Raw genomic sequence first — 19940 nt, forward strand, 5'->3', positions numbered from 1 at the left:
AGCGTGTGTGTGTGTGTGTGTGTGTGTGTGTGTGTGTTATTTACAGTGTATTTCACCCTAACTGTGTCTGCTTGTATGACTCATGAATGCAGCTGAAGCCTAGTTGACGAGTGTCATCACCAAGTGCTTCATGACCGTGTGTACTCCCAACAGCACTCACTGATGTGGCCAAACCTTGGAGTGGAGCCATTATTTACACAGCTGATGACTTCAGAATATGTTCACGCCAAACAGACGCCGGCCAACGAGCAGCAGGAACATTAATTAGAAAGCAGCGCTCAAGTTGACCCCATCTGTATTAATAGAATAAAGCAGCCGCAGCAGCGACAACAAAAGGGGCTAGATTGGACTTGTCCCCCCGCGTGTCCTGTGCCTCTGTTTGGCCTTATTAGTCCACAGATGACACCAAAGTCAGGCCTGTCTGTTGGCATTGAATTCACCTCATTCCAAGACTTTGCAGCCTATTTTGGAGTGTCAGTAAGCCGATCCACTCGAGCACCTCCTCACACTCCTCCCTGTTTTTCTTACTCTACCTCGGCTCTGCTTTCCTGCCAAACCTGATGTTGTGGCTAAAGTTAGCTCCCCTAGAGCTAATATATAAGACCCCAAGAGGCCAATCCATACATGTCAGTCACATCGGCTCGCAGTAGGCTTCTCTTCTTGACCAACAACTACCCCACGATCCTAAGAGATGGTGAGTGTGTGGCCGTTTTCCGCAGTAGAACCAACCGTAGGATTTGGGATCTCCTCGGCTTTGAAAACTGATGCATGAGGATTACCAGCATCCGATGGAACCTCCAAACTCTGGATTTGGATCCCTAAAGAAAAACACCTGAATCACAATGAAATCTGTTTGGGGATCAATGCTAATACCTGTTACCAAAAGCAGGAAGGGTCAAAAATCTTAAAAAAATATATATATTTTATTTTATATATTCAAAAAGTTTGTTTATTCAGAAGCAATAGGAAAATTGTAATTTTCCCCCATTTTTTTGAGCAATTAAAGTTGCATCAGAAAGAAAATGTGTTTGATTTACATTTTTCATCAGAAGTGTTTTTTTGTTGTGACAGGCACCCAAGAAGGCCAAGAGGAGGCAGCAGCAGGGTGAGGGTGGATCCTCCAATGTGTTCTCCATGTTCGAGCAGAGCCAGATCCAGGAGTACAAGGAGGTATCATCTTCTTCATCACATCCGCCACACTTCCGGGCTTTTTGATTTGCATAAATGTCAGCTCTGTGTACATTTTGACCCGGGCCGTAATGCAAGCAGGCGTCTGAATTGTGTAGTTGTGATCAGGGATGGTAAAAATGTCCTCATCAGCATGACAGGACCGTAAATCTGCGGGTTTCCAGTGACAGGTGATGCCTTTGCCCTGCTCAGTAATTCTCCTTAGAGACACACACAGTGTGACTCCACTGGAATGCAGCCCAACAGCTGGTGGAAAGTCAAATTAATCAAAGCAGGAAAGAGGGGCTCAAAGGAAAGAGAGCATACAGCATCTGAGGTCACCAGGTCTACACACGAGTCCTCACTAAGGAATCACTAAGAATTTGCCCCTTTCAGCTGTTTTATTAGCACCCAAGACTTGGATTTTTTTTCTTTGGTATTATCTGATATTTTGCAGAATAAATAGAAAAAATACCAACAGTAGTTGATCAGGTCTCCTTGCAGAGCCCAAATGGTGAAAGAACATTGGTGACATGGTCAGAAGATTCAGTCACAAGGTTAAAGGATGACAGCTGTAATCAATACCTTCTCTTTAAATGTCGCAAGGGGCTTGTCTCACATTCCAGAACCATTTTAACACCTTAGAGAGACAAGTGGCCGACCAGCTGCCAAGTCCCAAAAAGTTTACAGTGCCATCTTTGGTTTCAGCGGCCGAAGCGTGGAGCTATGTAGCAAGAGAAGTGGATAACAGCTCCACTTTACACTTTCACCTTGGCAGACTAGCTCCCACTTATAATTACAATTAACAAGTCTTCCAGCAAGGACTCGTGGGAAACGGGACACTTGTTGTATTGTTTCGTTAAAATGAATTCCAGTAAAAGAAGCAAAAGCTGTCAGATTCCAGACAGTTTTTAGAATATCGGACTTATCGTTTGGTTTTTGTGTTTAAACGCGGTCTCTGGAAGGCTTTCACAATCATCGACCAGAACAGAGATGGCATCATCAGCAAGGACGACCTCAGGGACGTGCTGGCCACCATGGGCCAGCTGAATGTGAAGAACGATGAGCTGGAAGCCATGGTGAAGGAGGCCAGTGGTCCAATCAACTTCACCGTCTTCCTGACCATGTTCGGAGAGAAGCTTAAGGGTGACTTCACCATTCTCCCCTCATCTCTAACCCTAACCCATTTACCAAATATATTTACATACATTTATTTAAATAATTATTGGATGTTTTTCATAAAAAGTGTTTAACTGTCTGCTCCTGTTAGGTGCTGATCCTGAGGATGTCATCGTTAGCGCGTTCAAGGTCCTGGACCCTAATGCCACTGGCGCCATTAAGAAGGAATTGTAAGAGTTTTAAAGTTTTTTTTATTTTTTATTTTTTTACACAAAAACTTACATCACAGCTCTGGATTAGTAAAGGTTTATTTAATCTGTGCTTTCCCTTCCAGCCTGGAGGAGCTCCTGACCACCCAGTGCGACAGGTTCAGTGCTGAAGAGGTGAGCTGATCAGTCTTTCCCTCATTCATATTCCATCTCACTGTATGAAAAATGACTGAATTATTTTCCTGAACGGCCTATGTTCAGAGAAATAGCTTTTGCGTCATTCAGGATTGATGATCGATTTCGCATTTCATGGTGTCGTGACCTGAGCCGTCATAAAAAGATGTTAAAAGATGATTGAAAATATATTTTATTATAACAAAAATACATAAATGTGTTCAGTTAAATTAAACAGAGTGGGGGAGTCCTAACTTTTCAAGATATGGGGGAAATCGTCAAGTTGAAAGTAATCAATGGTCACAAACTCAGTTTTTTTCTGAAGAATATTTTTGGGGTAAAAGAAACATCCAACATTTACACAAAAACAACTAAAGGATGTATAAATATGTGTATATGAGACGTAAAAAGTGTTTCATATTTTTGTCTAAGAGAAGAAAAGCATCAAATTCCCTGGATTTGTGACGTAAGAATAAATTTGCATCCATAATCAGAACCAAAAACAGGATACGGGTCACTCTTCATTGGTTCAGTCTGGTTTTATCAACGGTGCTCACAAGTCTGTTCTTTAAAAAGTGCGGTGAGGGTTTGTTCTTAAATTAATATAAAGGCAAAAGACAGATACTTTTAAAACATTATTGTTAAAATTCTGTATCTCTGTAAAAAAACTAGGATTTGTAAACGCATCAGTCTGCATCAACAGTCTAGCCCAAATACTTAGCCTGGCCTGCCAGACTCGTCCTGTTTCATTCTGCACAGAGAACTAGTCTGGTTACTCACAGGCAGAGAGGCACATGAGGGGCGGGACTAGGCTGCTCAAAAACAACCAATCAGAAAAAAAGATGGAAATGCTGACTGTACCACGCAACCCTGTAGTTTTTTAGCTGTAGTCAAAAATGGCGTCTGGCGACAGTACAAACATCTTTCTTTAGGAAAAAGAAAGAAGTTTGCACTTCTACTTGTTGTTGTTTTAAAGACATGCTCAAGTCATTTAGAACAGAGGAAAGAGCCGCAGCGAACGCCGCTTCAGTCGCCATGTTTATGACAAACTTGGCATTGTGGTGTGTGACGTACGCTACTCAGTGCTGATTGGCTCGGTTCAAATTCTCACGGGATGGGGTTATTTGAACAGGAGAGTTCCCAGACTCTTTCTCTGTGCAGAATTAAACAGAGGAGGAGTCTGGCAGGCCAGGCTACCGAATGCTACCATTCTTGAACAGCATTTGAAGCCCACAAAAAAAAAAAAAAAAAAACAGCCAGGGAACCATAGTTTGGATGCATATCTTTTGTTATTTCTCAGCATAAATGATGTTAATAGCTACCGGGTCACCCAGGGGTCAGGTCCACCAGGAATTAGCTAAAAAGCATCAAACATGTAGCCTAGTAAACTAGACCAAATTCTTGCTTATTTAGTCTGGCTTGCCAGGCTATCAAACATGTGGAATCTAGGATCTGTTTTTTTCTAAGTCAAGGAAAAAGAAAAAATGCTGGAAGTGCTGCACGGGTGTAAAAAAATGGTCTGCTGCTCTCACTGGTGCACTTCAGGCAAGGGATCCACATGAATGTTAAGCATAACGAGGTCTGAGGCACTCAGGAGGTCGAAAGTTAAAAAGCCTTTAATGATACATGGCTTAAATGTTTAAAAAAAACTCTTGCAAAGACAATCATTTTGGATTTATACAGTTAAAGCTACACATTTTCCAGGTCTTAATAGAGAATTGGATTTTGCTCCTTTTTTGTAATTCTATGTTTTCTTACTATATTTGTACCGTTTGTCTTTAAGTTTGTATTTACTTACTTTTCCTTTTTCTCAATTCTCAGCGGTAATTTAACATTTGTGAGTATTTCTCCGTATAATAGGATTTTTCAGAATGTAAAAGTTTTTTGTGCGATACTGGTCATCCAATCATGATGCTGTCTACCTGCCCAACTTCAGCAGGTGTCACTGATTGGCCTTCTTTACAAGGAAGTGAGAGGACCTACAAACATTTTGAGCCCTGACGAAGGCCCTGCCGGCTGAAACGCGTTGGCAGAAAGTTTTTAACCATTTAAGCCGTGTATCATTAAAGGCTTTTTAACTTTTGATCTCCTGACTCCTCAGACCTCTTTTTGCTTAGCCCTAAACCTCTTCAGTCTCCCCTGATGTAAACTCTATTTCTCTGAACTGAGGCTGTTCGGGAAGCTTTTTAGGATGAGTAAAATATTGATTACTACAACGTTTTATTAGAAGTGCACGTCAGAATGGGTGAAATGTTATTGAAAGTTCTAAGATGCTTCAGTAACTCCCTTGCCCTCCCCACAGATGAAGAACATGTGGGCTGCCTTCCCTCCAGATGTGGCTGGCAATGTGGACTACAAGAACATCTGCTACGTTATCACACACGGAGAGGACAAGGAGGAGTAACCCCCTCACACACACACACCTTCCCTCCCCACAGCTCTACCTCTGTTCAGTCCTGCCATTTTGCCACCATCCACCCGCTCACACACTCACACCCAGGTCCAATCTTCACTGCTCGCACGCTCAAAATGAAAAGACTTCTCTCTCCTGCTCTGAGATGCTCTGTGAGAGGACGTGGGGCTGTATGTGTGTGGCGGGAGGATGAGTGTGATCACCAACAGGGAATGATGGGATTGTTTTCAATAAAAATAATCTCGTGACACAGAAACCCTCTCTCCATCTCTGTCCCTGCCTCTTTTTTCTCCTCCTTTCCTCACTTCTTCCGATATTGTGTTGAGGCCAACAGTGCGTGCATCGTGTCTACGCTGAGCTCGTGTGCACGATGTAGTCCAGTGTACACGGCGGCCGACTGAAGTGTTTCTTGGGTGCTTCGGCGCACGCACAGACACTCGCTTGCAACAAGTGAGTGTCTGATCAAAGAGGTCTGTTAGTCTCAACATTTCAGAATGTTTCGACTTTCTGTCACTATATGTTTGAGGGAGGAGTGTAAGGTGAAAGAGTGAGAGTACTGCACTACAATAGCTGCCTACTCCTCTCTTTAACCACTTTTTGACTCATGCAGAAGAAGTTGCGGCAAAAAGATGAAAGACAAGTTTTCAATCTTGTACATTGAGGAAGAGATGGTGAAAGATGTTGGGATGGGGAAGAAACGAGATGAACAAAAGTAAAATGTCTTTGATTTTTGTCTCTTTCTCCTGTCTTACTGCTGTTTCTCTCCCGTCGTTGTGCCCGTGTCTCTTTTGTCTCCACTGTAACGAAAGAAGAAGTAGAAATAAAGCCACCGTGTTTCGTACGACGTTGTGTCTGCTGGTTTCAGTTGGAGCATGAATGGAAGCAGTTCATAACCTTATCTGTTGGTGTCTTACAACCTTTCAATAACTCATGCTGAATATAATTAGTGGAGACAGTTTAAACCAGGGGTCCGTAGTCAGCGTGCATATGTCTGCAGCCTATTTTATTCTTGAAAAAGATAAGGAAATTGTAAGTGAAATTGGAGAATACAAATAATAAAATTCCAATTCAACATAAATATTTACTGCAAAAAGATGTGTGCTGAGTAAGAGGTCAGGAGAGGTCACGCCAATAGGACCAGCATCTGCAGGCTGCTGAAGTGCGCCGCCTGGCCTGATAGGATAGAGAGCATGCTGCATGAAGCTGGTGGGGGTCTCTGTTCTTTTGGCTGGGACAGCTGCTTGGCTCAGTGCTGCCTCTGCTGACCTCTAGGAAGCATTTCCACCTCTGATGTACTGATGCTGCTCCTGTCAAACTGCTGCACCGCAGATGATCACAGACCAGTGCAAGATCTCCAGCATCATATTGCACAGATATACTCTGTCCATCCCTTCATCTTAAACAGCAGCACCACTAGTCCAGTCTGCTGTTTAGAAACACACCCAGGTATTTCTAGCTCTGTGGAACCTCCAGGTTATCTTTTTAAGTGTAGGAGACCTTTTCTTCCTGAAGCCAGCCACCGTCTCCTTTTGTTCTGATTTCTACACCCCACTTTATTCCATCTCTTCTTGACAACACCACCCTGCAGCAGTTGATCCAACCAGTGGCATTTACAAAGAACTTTTATTCAAAATAATATATAAATAATTGAGTTTTTTCATTAGTGCTACACATCGTATACTCCTAGAGTTTCTACTAAAGAAAAATTCAAGTTTTTGTAGTAATTTTTAAATGGATGCTCAGATCCCATATTCATCTATTAATTCAATATAATACTACAGTATATTAATTATCAATACTGTACAAACATGATGTTAGTTTATGTGTACCAAAGTCAAAATGCCATTATTCGCTAAACTGCAGGGCAACATTCTGGGGCTGCTGAGATTTTTTTCACATTTCCTTTAACACCAGAAAATGTGGTACAGGTATAAAATCTATGATTGTGTACAAAATGTTATATCCTGTATATTCCTTTTTAGCGCATATCTTTTTTTGCAATATATAATCGAAGGATGACTGCGACCAAAACAAAACCCCATCAGCTATGTCAACCTGAATTTTACACATAACTCTGTTTATTAGATTTAAACGCGTGACGTGTCTTGGTTGCGTTGTTTTAAACAGGATGGGGGTCAAATTGCGACAAAACATTTCACTTCGAAATATAATAAAACAATAGTCAAGTCAAGTATTATTCCGGACTCGTAATTCACAGAAGTGGAGAAAAAAAAATTGTATAGATAAAATAAAGTGAAATGAGCACAATATCCATGCACAAGAGACAATAATTAATGTATAGTTCACTCAAAACGTATACAGGGCATATATCCAGAAACCCAGTTTACGAAGTTGATTAATAAAAATAAATAAATATAAAAAACAACAGCGCCCAGCGACAGCTGTAAAGATCTTAACCCTCTTTTATTTTGAAAACAAACCGGAAACACCGTGCGTCTGTTGAACCTGATCGCGGTGAGTGGACGGAGATTGTTAGGAAGCAGTGGTCAGTCGCTGTAGCTCAGCGATACTTTTGGTCCTGTTTGTCACCCCAAACTCGCCATGACCCCGTGGTAATGAGCACCGCTGGCTTAGCGCCGCTGTGGTCCCGCAGTGCCTTCGAGAGTCCGGACGGGCCGAAATCAACCGCCATGGCCTCGGCGTTTCCCCGCTGCACATCTGTCAGGCTCCCCGCTTTGGCCGCTGTCATCCTGCTGCTCCTGGTGTCGGTGACCACCGTGGAGTCCTCTCAAGGCGACAAGGAGCCGGTTTACCGAGACTGCTTGAAGCTGTGCGTCCGGACGAACTGCACCGGGGCTCGGCGGCGGAGCTTTGAGTCCACCCAGCCCCAATACATGGCGCTGATAGGTGAGTCGTAGCAGGCAGGTGACGGAGTTAAGCTAACCGCGTCAGACTTGACATTAGCGAAACGAACCCACTACTGGTGTTTTCATGCCTCTGCCTCACTGTTCTGTGGTTCAGTTTCTCCTCGTGTGTGTGTGTGTGTGTGCGTGCGTGCGTGCGTGCGTGCGTGCGTGCGTGCGTGCGTGCGTGTGTGCGTGTGTGTGTGTGTGTGTGTGTGTGTGTGTGTGTGTGTGTGTGTGTGTGTGTTTTGAATCTGACTTCACCAAGTTGTCACGTTACATAATCGTAAAAGACAACAATAACAAAAAGGCCTTTTTACATCTATCTACTGGAAGAGGGGCCCAATAAGGATTTTTTTTCATGTAAATCCACAAAAAAGCATCCTAAAGATTTGTTTGTTTTTAAGGAAGTTTAAATGGAGAAAATACTTAGAATCTGAACAAAAGAACGGATTTGGCTTTTAGTCAAAGAAACACCTGTCATTGAGTTACCTGGGTCAAATCGGATCGTTTTGTCTAATTCCTTAGTTAACTGTGCCAGCTGCCATGTGTCCCCGTTTGTGTCTTCCAGGGTGGACGTGTCGTGATGACTGTCGCTACCAGTGCATGTGGACGACAGTGGACCTCTACCAGGCAGAGGGGTACAGAATCCCTCAGTTCCACGGCAAGGTATGTCTCATCCTTAGTCACTCATCACTCCTATTCAGATGTTGTAGGAATGTGTTTTAGGTTTATGTCACTCTGCATCACTTCATGAGTGTGATCTGAAGTCACTGGTGATGTTGTTTGGCAGTGGCCTTTTGTCCGTTTCCTGTGTTTTGAGGAGCCCGCGTCGGCTTTGGCGTCCCTGTTGAATGGTTTGGCCTGCCTTCTCATGCTGCTGCGCTATCGGTGCGCAGTGCCACGCCAGAGCCCCATGTACCACACCACCAACGCCTTCTCGCTGGTGAGCTGCAGACAAAACACCAATACTGCCACCCACCATGTACACACAACAACAACCTGTGTGTGTGTGTGTTTAGGTTTCTCTGAATGCTTGGTTCTGGTCAACCGTGTTTCACACCCGAGACACTTTTCTCACTGAGGTAAGGGTAAATATTTGGACTCTGTTCGGTCAGCTTGTTTGTTAGCTGAGCTGAATCCAACTAAAAATAATCTAATTTAGGTTTTTTTCTTTTATCACTGATGAATAACAAAGTAGGTAAAAATATCATAATTCCTATTTTTTACATTGTAAGTAGAAAAATAAATCACCTTTGCTAGCATAAACTCGTGTGCTTGTTTGTGTGCTAATGAGCTTAGCTGATCGGGGACATCTTAATGCTATTAGTGACAACTCTTGAGCTCTTTGTGTTTGTTTTCTGGCAGGTGCATCATTTATGTGTCTGAATTGTAAATTAGATAACTGTTTGTTTTCTCCATCAGAAAATGGACTATTTCTGTGCAACAGCTGTCATTCTTTACTCCATCTACCTTTGTTGTGTCAGGTAAGCTCTGCTGCTGTGGTTTTGTGTTTCCTACATTTGTTTTGTTTTGTTTATTTGTTTGTTTACTTTGCAGAAAAACATCAGAAAAGTAATGACAAGACCTGAATTTTTGTTTAGTTTACTGATTTAAAGAAACTAAATATTTCACACACATTCTCCTCAGTTGTAGACAGTCTAAACATCTCTGACTGTATTATCTAAGTTTATTCTACAAAACTGTTTTTTATTCTAGAACTTTAGGTCTGAAGCACCCCGGGAGGTCCAGCATGGTGGGAGCCCTGCTCATCCTGGTCTTCACATCACATGTCTCCTACCTGACTTTTGTTAATTTCGACTACGGATACAACATGGCTGCCAACGTCACCATCGGTACCGAAACTGTTCTTTCTAACCGTGTCAGTCACTCAACTCATCATATGGGTCCTGCTTTGGAGTTTCCAAGTTATTATTTATATCCATTGTGTTAAATATCCAGTTTATTATCAGTATATTATTTAGTTTTATTGCTGCTGCTGCATCACATTCATCAGAACATAACGTGTGTGTGTGTGTGTGTGTGTGTGTGTGTGTGTGTGTGTGTGTGTGTTTAATGGCCACAGACATCTTGTTGCTAATGTCACACAGGTTTCTGATGGCAGGGTTGCTGCTGTGATCGTTTCTCGTGTATTTCATGTTTTCCAGTGTGATTTAAACTCTAATGGCTCTGATTGAGTAGAACTGACTCTTCCTCCCACATCTTGAAGGCATGGTGAACCTTCTGTGGTGGCTGTGCTGGTGCTGGCAGAACCGGCGGACTCTCCCGTACTGGTGGAAGTGTGGCCTGGTAGCGCTGATGCTTCACGGTCTGGCCCTGCTGGAGCTGCTGGACTTCCCCCCGCTGCTCTGGATCTTGGACGCTCACGCCGTTTGGCACCTCAGCACCATCCCGGTGCATTTCCTTTTCTACAGGTTTTTGCCCCGCCCACATTTGAAGAAACCAAGTGTGCATAAAAGGTGATGGATTTAAAGGAGTAACTCTCTTCTTTCTGACAACAGTTTCCTGATAGATGACAGCCTCTACTTACTAAACACAGAGAAGATGGGCGTTAAGGTGGAGTAGGAGGAGCTGGTCGTCCCTTCATCACGCCTCCACCTGCACTCCTCATGGGTCAGGGCAGCCGGACACCTGAACATCGACGTCGCTTAACCTCCCAGATAAAAAGCACGACTCCACAGACTTACATCTCTGTTTACATGTTTTGATTTCTCTGTGATTATTCGATGTGACGTCTCATGAGGATGGGTGTCATGATGGTTCTGTTTGGCCTTGGGCTGCCGTGTGTGCTTTTTCTTTCTCTTTGCTCCTTTACAGGGTGCTTCAGAAGGAATTGAGGGGTGAAAATGTACTAGCCCTTCTGCTGGGCTTGAATCCTGCTTGTTGGGTTCCGATTGGGATGAGGTTGGTCTCCTGAACTCAAAGTGCCACCCGACTGCAGCAGCTGATAGCAGTGTGTGTCAGCTGCCAGTAGATGGCAGCAGCGGTCAGTTGTGTTCAGCAGTGTTCTAAATGAACTGACTCCCTCACTTCCAGCTGACTGTTCCAGAACCAGAGGGACGTTCTTTGTGTTTGGGGTCATTCTAGCTGACATTTACTTTTTTTTTTTATTATTGCCATCACCTTTTAATTTTTGTGCCTTTTGTTTTCTTTGCTCCTTTTTTTGTATGATTTCATCATCAATCAGTTTTCTGTTTTAACCATCTGCCTTATTTGGTTTCAGTGTGTTGCTTTTGAGCAGCTTCTGCTGTATTTTTCTGAGTTTGGATGTGATTTTTCTGCTGATTTTCATTCACCTGGATTGCCTTTAATGAGGAAACCGTTCTCCACATCTGCAGTTTCTAACAAGAGATGAAATGAGAGGAGACTGACTGATCAAGGGTTTATTTGATGCACAGAGTTGTAGTCTTTGTCACATTTATCCCTTAAAGATTTTCCAAAATAACACACACACACACACACACACACACACACACACTCACCAGCTGTTTTACAGAGTATCTCCATCATGTGGGCCTTACTGTATCCATCCAAGTCTCCTTTTGGTTTCTGTTGGATTTATCCTTGAAGCTGAACTCATTCCACATGTGTCTTCATCTCTGAGCTGTACCTCCATATGTGCACTTTATGGTTGTGTTCAAAAATCAGCCCATGCCTTTTGTGTGTTTTCTGTTAGAATATGAACAATGGTGTGTGTGTGTGTGTGTGTGTGAGAGAGAGAGATAAACTGAATGACCGTATGAGAGAGCTAAAGTGCTCTGGATGGTGTGTGCGTGTTTGAGCCATGTGACAACATGCTTTAAGTGTTAAAATGGTTACGTTTAGCTTTGCAGACGGTCTGTGGTGGAGCTGGGGGATGACAGGAGATGCTCAAATTATGCCAGTAAACTCGCTCTAAATATATATATATATATAAACTTTTGTTTTTTTTTCTGGCATTGAAATTTTTAAAAATGAGGAACTTCTGATGCATCAAATCACAAAAACTACTCCCTTCAATCAAATTAGACAGAAACCTGAAATTTGGTTTCATCAGTGTTCGTATATCTTATAAGACAAGCTGTGAACCCCAGATTTATCTCATTTGTTCTTTTCAGTACTTTGTTTTTGCTGCAGCATCCATGTCCCCTCTCCTCCTCACCCATCTGCTGTCTGCTGCTCTGCACCATCAGCTCTCCCACTGAATGCACTTTCCTCAAACTCATCTAATACCCAAAAAGACAGATGTGGACTAAATAAGTGTCTTTGCTGATAATAGTTTGGGTGTGTTTATTTACATGAAGGCAGGGTATCATGCCTGTCTTGCTATGAGAAACAGATGTTCTTGTGTTTAAAAAAAAAAGATTAAAATGATCAAACACTGATTTGTAGTTTTACGGCTTTGAGAGGAAATTTAAACAATGACACTTTACTCAGACCAAATAAAACAAAGTGTAGAGCTGCTGCTTTTACATCATTTGTCCTCTTGCACATGAGAGGTGGTTCTATTCTGCTTTCCCCATTTGTGACATCACAAAAAAGGACTTTTTGAAATGGCTTGTTTTAGGTACAAAATCCCCAAACCAAACACTGACAGAAAACGAACGCATAGGCGTCATTTTAACCGGGGACGCCGGGGACATGTCCCCGGCAAAATTTGTGATTGGCAGCTGTGTCCCCCCCACTTTCAAAAAAGCCTGCTGATGAGGATTTTTGTTTTACCAGCTCAGATCTTATACCAGGGGTCGGCAACCTATTCCCATCAAAGAGCCATTATTACCCATTTCCCACAGTAATTCTGGACGGACCTTAATAAGCAGTGACTTAAGTGGAGCAGGCAGGTCGCGCTAGAAAATTTAGTTTAAAAAGACGTCATAAATGTGTTCCCCCGTCCTTTTTACTTATAAAATATGAAGTTAAAACTCACAATTTAATTTTCATTCATTTGTCATTAATATGTAGTCTACATCCGTGCGTTAAGTGGACCATCTTCCAGTAAACGCAAAGCATCCAGCCCACCTCTCCAAATGCGTAAAATGTGCATCAGCCGCTAGTTAGGCGCGTCGCGCGCACCGTCAGCTGATCAGCCCAGTCAAGAGCAGAGCAACTAGAGAAAGAATAGAGGATAATTGTGTCTGGATGTGGATGGAGATTACATTTTACAGCAGCCTGATCATCATTTAAATACGTAAACCATCACCTGTCTTCTAGTCCACACTATCAGCATTATTTTAATTGGTGTGTGTGTGTGTGTGTGCGTGCGCGTGTGTGTGTGCGTGCGTGCGTGTGTGTGTGTGTGTTCCACTTCAAACACTGGTCTAACCAACCAGACCAGCGTGTCCAGTAACATATTAATGTTACAATTAAACAGTTTCACTTCATGTAGGCTAGGAACGTTTCACCTGCCGTGGCCCGACCGCTTCTGCTCCACATAAACTTTGTGCGTGATCAAATGTCTCTACGCGTCATGCGTCTCCATATTAGAGACGGGAACAAGCGCTGTTCAGCCAGAGTTTCATAATTTCATGAAAAGAACATTTTTCCAAGTGACACATCCCTCAGAGAGACCGGGTTTCCAGACTGTTTCAGTGGGAGGAAATCTTATCGCATGCGTCGTGGTTCTGCACTGCGCTGCGAACCCCAGATCTTCAGCTCACTGTCCACCGTGGGCGCTCCGAGCCACGCTGAACACAGTGTCCAGTATAAAGCTCTGATGTTCTGATGGGAATATTTTACCTCCGCGATGTGCGTTAACGATTAAAATGTCAGCTCATCCATGCGCATCAGTGTGCGTCGGGGTAATTCTTTCAAACCAAGCAACATCCTTGAGTTCTTCTGTCAAAATAAACAGTCAAATGAAACGAGGGCATCCCCAGACTCCCGGGTGAGAGTCATACGCTCTAACCAGTCAGCCAAAGGGACAACCCCTTGGCCAAGTAGCCAGGGCGCATTATCTATCGGGACACTGTGACAGGACACTCACACTGCCAAACCTGATGATGAAACTTTGGCTGAATAGCGCTTGTTCCTGTCTCCAATGTGGCGACGCATCCATGAGCCGTCTGAGGAGAATCCCAGAATCTGACATCCTCCAGCTCAGGAAGCGCATATGATTACCATTACGCACAAGCGTGACGCGTCTACCCGGTCTCACAGTAAGACGGGTTGGACCTGTTCAGGTTTACGCAGACAATCTTTACATTTAGAATTGGCATACAGATGTAAAATTAATGCAGTAAAATATAAAGCTTTTTATTTAAATATCCATTCATTATTTTACAAGCACAGAGAGCTGCATCAGATGGATGGAAGAGCCGCATGTGGCTCCAGAGCCGCGGATTGCTGACCCCTGTGCTAGCCTACTTTATTGTCCCCAGCAATTTTTAAACCCCGCTCCAGTGTATGGTTATTGTCCCCAGCAATTCTGAAAACAAACTGACGCCCTTGAACGAACGGACATATTTTTTTCAACGTTTGGAGTTTTTATACAGGCAATAGAGACCCAAATGGTGAGTTTTAGATAATATGTCTTTAAAATAAATTGTTGTCTTCCTCCGCTGGTCCGGGTCGCGGGGGCAGCATGCCAACTAGGAAGCTCCAGACCGTCCTCTCCCCGGCCAGCTCCTCCGGCAGGACCCCAAGGCGTTCCCGGACCAGATTGGAGATGTAGCCTCCAACGTGTCCTGGGTTGACCCGGGGGCCTCCTGCCGGCAGGACATGCCCGAAACACCTCCCCGGGGAGGCATCCTGACCAGATGCCCAAACCACCTCAGCTGACTCCTTTCAATCCGGAGGAGCAGCGGTTCTACTCCGAGTCCCTTCCGAATGTCTGAGCTCCTCGCCCTATCTCTAAGGCTGAGCCCGGCCACCCTACGGAGGAAACTCATTTTGGCCGCTTGTATCCGCGATCTCGTTCTTTCGGTCATTACCCAAAGCTCATGACCATAGGCGAGGATTGGGACGTAGATCGACCAGTAAATCGAGAGCCTGGCTTTCTGGCTCAGTTCCCTCTTCACCACAACAGATCAGCTCAGTGTCTGCATCACTGCAGACGCTGAACCAATCCGCCTGTCGATCTCCCGATCCCTCCTACCATCACTCGTGAACAAGACCCCGACATACTTAAACTCCTCCACTTGAGGTAGGACCTCTCTCCCGACCCGGAGTTGGCAAGCCACCCTTTTCCGGTCGAGAACCATGGTCTCAGATTTGGAGGTGCTGATCCTCATCCCAGCCGCTTCACACTTGGCCGCGAGGCCCGCGAACCTACCCAGCAAGAGCTGGATGAAGCCAGGAGGACCACATCATCCGCAAAAGCAGAGACGAGATTCTCCTGGCACCAAACTCGACACACTCCACACCACGGCTGTGCCTAGAAATTCTGTCCATAAAGGTAATGAACAGAACCGGTGACAAAGGGCAGCCCTGGCGGAGTCCAGCCCTCAACGGGAACAGGTCTGACTTACTACCGGCTATGCGGACCAAACTCGCGCTCCTCTGGTAAAGGGACTGAATGGCCCTTAACAGAAAGCCATCCACCCCATACTCCTGGAGCGTCCCCCACAGGGTGCCCCTGGGGACATGGTCATAAGTCTTCTCCAAATCCACAAAACAAATGTGAATTGGTTGAGCAAACTCCCATGCCCCCTCCATCACCCTTGCAAGGGTATAGAGCTGGTCCACAGTTCCACGACCAGGACAAAAACCACATTGCTCCTCCTCAATCTGAGATTCAGCTATCACTCGGACCCTCCTCTCCAGTACCTTTGAGTGGACCTTTCCAGGGAGGCTGAGGAGTGTGATCCCCCTGTAGTTGGAACACACCCTCAGGTCACCCTTCTTAAAGATGGGGACCACCACCCCGGTCTGCCACTCCACAGGAACTGCCCCCGATGACCACGCAATGTTGCAGATACGTGTCAACCACGACAGCCCTACAACATCCATAGCCTTGAGATACCCAGGACGAATCTCATCCACCCCCGGGGCTCCGCCGTTGTGTAGTTGTGTGACTACCTCAGCAACTTCTGCCCCCGAGATTGGACAGTCCATCCCCAGGTCTCCCGGCTCTGGCTCCTCCTCGGAATGCACGTAGGTGGGATTGAGGAGCTCCTCAAAGTATTCCTTCCACCGTCCGACTATAGCCCCAGTTGACGTCAGCAGCTCCCCATGCCCACTGTAAACAGTGTGAGCGAGTTGCTGCCTTCCTCTCCAGAGGCGCCGGACAGTTTGCCAGAACCTCTCTTGAGCCGATCGATAGTCTTTCTCCATGGCCTCACCAAACTCCTCCCATGCCCAAGATTTTGCCTCGGCAACTGCCACTGCTGCACCCCGCTTGGCTATCTGGTACCTGTCTGCTGCCTCCGGAAATCCACAGACCAGCCACACCCTGTAGGCCTCCTTCTTCAGCCTGACGGCTCTCCGAACCTCTGGTGTCCACCAGCGGGTACGGGGGTTGCCACCACGACTGGCACCGCCCACCTTGCGACCACAGCTAGCGACAGCCGCCTCAACAATCGCAGAGTGGAACAAGGCCCACTCAGAGTCAATGTCTCCCACTGCTCTCGGGACGCGGTCAAAGCTCTGCCAGAGGTGGGAGTTGAAGACTGTCTTGACAGGTTCTTCTGCCAGGCATTCCCAGCAGACTCTCACTATGCGTTTGGGTCTGCCAGGTCTACGCGGCATCTTCCCCTGCCATCTGATCCAACTCACCACCAGGTGGTGATCAGTTGACAGCTCCGCTCCTCTCTTCACTCGGGTGTCCAAAACATACGGCCGCAGGTCAGATGATACGACTACAAAGTCTATCAGCAACCTGTGACCTAGGCTGCCCTGTTACCAAGTGTACCGATGGGCATCCTTATGTTCCAACATGGTGTTCGTTATGGCCAAACTGCGGCTTGCACAGAAGTCCAATAACGAAACACCACTCGAGTTCAGATCAGGCGGGCCGTTCCTCCCAATCACACCCCTCCAGGTCAAGCTGTCATTGCCCACGTGAGCATTGAAGTCCCCCAGCAGGACAATGGAGTCCCCTGATGGAGCACTATCTAGAACTCGTCCCAGGGACTTCAAAAAGGGTGGGTACTCTGAACTGATATTTGGCCCATAAGCACAAACAACAGTCAGGACCTGTTCCCCGACACAAGGCTCAGGGAAGCTACCCTCTCGTCCCCCGGGGAAAACCCCAACACACAGGCAGAGAGTCTTGGGGCTAACAAAAAGCCAACCCCAGCCCTCCGCCTCTCACCCGGAGCAACTCCAGCAAAGGAGAGTGTCCAACCCTTCTCAAGGATTTGGGTTCCAGAGCCAATGCTATGTGTCGAGGTTCGAGGTGAGTCCGACTATATCTAGCCGGTACTGCTCAACGTCTGCCACAACCTCCTGCTCCTTCCCCGCCAGCGAGGTGACGTTCCATGTCCCAATAACCAGTTTCGTTGTCTAGGGATCGGACCACCAAGGCTCCCGCCTCGGTCTGCAACCCGATCCACACTGCACCGGACCCTTCATGTTCCTCCTGCGGGTGGTGGGTCCACAGATGGATGAGCCCATGTATCCGGTTTGGGCTGGGCCCCATGGGCGAAAGCCCGGCCAACACCAGGCCTGGCTCTAGGGTGGGACCCCGGTAACCCTCTGGGCTGGGTACTCCGACTCTTTGTTTGAATATTCATGAAAGATCCTCTGAACCGTTCTTTGTCTCACCCTTCATCTAAGACCAATTTGTCATGGGAGACTCTACCAGGGGCACAAAGTGCCCCAGACAACATAGCTCCTAGGATCATTAGGGCACTCAAACTCCTCCACCACGATAAGGTGACTGTTCAAGGAGGAGAGGTGACGGTTCAAGGAGGATTTATTTAAATGCCACCCAAAATTTATGTCACAAGTTAGGATAAAAGACAAAATTACTAACAATTTAAGAACATCAAGAATAGTAGAATTTAAGTTGAAATTTTAAAGATCTTTAAAGTCACAATAACATTTATAGATGTCAGAAAAATTATCTGACAACAATTAAATTGTTGAACTTTTCACTGGAACCAAAACATCTGGTTCACTCCACCCTGGACAGGACTTGATGTTTCTGTGACTCACTGAGTAGGTTTTTTTTTGTTTTTTCTCTGGAAGCTCCAAGCAGGAGTTTGGATTCTGACCCTGACTGATGTGGGAGGGGAGGGACAGTGATGAATAGGTTTATTCTTCATCCGTCAAACTCCTGATCTCTGACCACGACTGAAGAGCATGAGAGAAGTCAAGGAAATATGAAGATGGACCAAGATTACATATTTTCGAACAAAAAGAACGGTCATCTTAAAAAGGCTGATTTTAATGGCTCTGTTAGAAAACAGAAAGAAAGCACAACATTTACAAGGAAAATAATTTTGCTGGTAATTTACATTTAAAGGTTGAATATGGAACAATTTAATGGAAAGCTATTTGTTTTAAAAAATAAAACCTCCATGGGGCGTTTAGAGGTGTGCAGAATGAAGGTACAGTATTTCCTTTAAAAGCTTTATTTTAATTAAAAAAATCAAATATTTATTTTGACGCTGGGCTTATATTTACATCTCCCAGCCAAGAGAGCGCCATTGCGGGTTGGCAAACAATTCGCTCAGCACAGCAGCTGGCCCTGTGGAAAATGGCAGACTCTGCAAGTCAAATAGCTGCTTCTGAGCCCAGAAGATGTCGTTATCCTTCTGAGAGGAGGGGCGACCATAAAAAATCTGAAACCAGAGTGAGTTTAGGTGAAGCCTACAACCGAAGGACTCAAATAAAAACTTTCACATATCAGCAGCGAACCCGATGGCTGGAAACCTTGATCTATTGCAAAGACAACCTCCACACACTAGATGTTGCTTTGGTGTTCGTGTTCCACCTTTAACTTTTGAGGGCATCTAACTGTTGGTCAAAGATGGATATAATTCCCAAATTTCAGACCAGGGTAAAAATACCAAAACCTAATACTGGCAAACTCAGAATGATCTGATTTTGTTCCACCTTAAAAATAGAAGGGTTTGCTTTTTGCCATTTTACTATTTATCGCTCCAGCTTACAGGTGTGCAAATCATTGTCCTGGAGGGCCGGTATCCAGCAGGTTTTGTGGTTTATCTGTTCCAGCACACTTGATTCAGTGGTTGAATCACCTGTGCCAGCAGCTCATCAGGCTCTGCAGAAGCCTGTTAATCACCTGCTGATTGAAATCAGGTGTGTTGAAGCAGTGTTAAAACCAAAACCTGCTGGATACAGGCCCTCCCAGGATTGGGCACCCCTGCTCCAGAAGATACTGGCGTTCTGCTGAGCTGTGATAGTCTCCAGGAGGGGGCCATCAGCTGGCACACTACTGCCAACCACTAGACATTCTCCCACTTCTCATATTAATGTTGAGAAGTAGTATTAACGCTACTACTAGTTTAACTGCTGAATTAATTATAGATTGTCTCAAGAAAAGGCAATGAATAATATTCTGTTAAGAAATAAAATTTCTTCTAAGAAATCACAATGTATACAGCCACAGAAAGATATGGTCATGATTGCTATTAAGAGACGTTCAGCCCCTTCTATGTGCAGCCCCCGTGTGTGTGTGTGTGTGTGTGTGTGTGTGTGTGTGTGTGTGTGTGTGTGTGTTCAATAAATTAGATGTTGGTTGCATTTAAAAGGACATAGTGAAATGACATTCAGGCATGTTTTTATTTCCAAGTTTAAGTAATGAATGCATTGAGTCTTTCTGTGTGGAAAGTTCTCCTTCTGCATGCACACATTTACTCCAGTTTTCTCCCAGGGAACAATCCTAGTTCTGAAGACCCACTATCCAGCATGTTTTGATTTCTTCTCTGCTTCAACACACCTTATTTTAAACAGTGGGTGAATAACAGGCTTCTGCAGAGCTAAATTTTCTGATAAACAGGAAATTTGGCAATTGGATCAGATATGTTGAAGCAGGGAAACAAATACACTGCTCAAAAAACTAAAGGAAACACCTGGACAATATAATGT

General features: G+C 44.9%; 2 protein-coding genes across 3 annotated transcripts; both read left to right on the forward strand.

Moving 5' to 3' along the window:
* The first annotated feature begins 568 nt into the window (after positions 1-568).
* On the forward strand, positions 569-5347 carry mylpfb (myosin light chain, phosphorylatable, fast skeletal muscle b). Its single transcript, XM_015963212.3, has 6 exons — positions 569-694; positions 1072-1170; positions 2133-2313; positions 2438-2516; positions 2621-2669; positions 4972-5347. Exons 1-6 carry the CDS (start codon positions 692-694, stop codon positions 5071-5073), a joined length of 513 nt encoding a protein of 170 aa, XP_015818698.1. The 5' UTR covers positions 569-691; the 3' UTR covers positions 5074-5347.
* Positions 5348-7480: 2133 nt separating this feature from the next.
* On the forward strand, positions 7481-10751 carry pgap3 (post-GPI attachment to proteins phospholipase 3). 2 transcript variants are annotated; one of them, XM_015963211.3, is made up of 8 exons: positions 7481-7950; positions 8518-8615; positions 8740-8892; positions 8969-9031; positions 9372-9433; positions 9666-9802; positions 10177-10381; positions 10469-10751. In XM_015963211.3, exons 1-8 carry the CDS (start codon positions 7659-7661, stop codon positions 10530-10532), a joined length of 1074 nt encoding a protein of 357 aa, XP_015818697.1. In that variant the 5' UTR covers positions 7481-7658; the 3' UTR covers positions 10533-10751. The 2 variants fall into 2 exon arrangements, with proteins under 2 accessions (XP_015818697.1, XP_070401704.1); XM_070545603.1 differs by having other exon boundaries at positions 8770-8892.
* The last annotated feature ends 9189 nt before the right edge of the window (positions 10752-19940 follow it).

This window comes from Nothobranchius furzeri, chromosome 16 (genome assembly GCF_043380555.1).
Source record: "Nothobranchius furzeri strain GRZ-AD chromosome 16, NfurGRZ-RIMD1, whole genome shotgun sequence".
Classification (NCBI taxonomy): domain Eukaryota; kingdom Metazoa; phylum Chordata; class Actinopteri; order Cyprinodontiformes; family Nothobranchiidae; genus Nothobranchius; species Nothobranchius furzeri.

Coding starts and splice junctions, on each gene's coding strand:
- pgap3 (XM_015963211.3), top strand. CDS start 7,659: ATGAGCACCGCTGGCTTAGCGCCGCTGTGGTCCCGCAGTGCCTTCGAG. Junction 9,032..9,371: donor GAGACACTTTTCTCACTGAG/GTAAGGGTAAAT, acceptor TTTCTCCATCAG/AAAATGGACTATTTCTGTGC. Junction 9,434..9,665: donor ATCTACCTTTGTTGTGTCAG/GTAAGCTCTGCT, acceptor TTTTTATTCTAG/AACTTTAGGTCTGAAGCACC.
- mylpfb (XM_015963212.3), top strand. Junction 2,314..2,437: donor GTTCGGAGAGAAGCTTAAGG/GTGACTTCACCA, acceptor TGCTCCTGTTAG/GTGCTGATCCTGAGGATGTC. Junction 2,517..2,620: donor GGCGCCATTAAGAAGGAATT/GTAAGAGTTTTA, acceptor TTTCCCTTCCAG/CCTGGAGGAGCTCCTGACCA.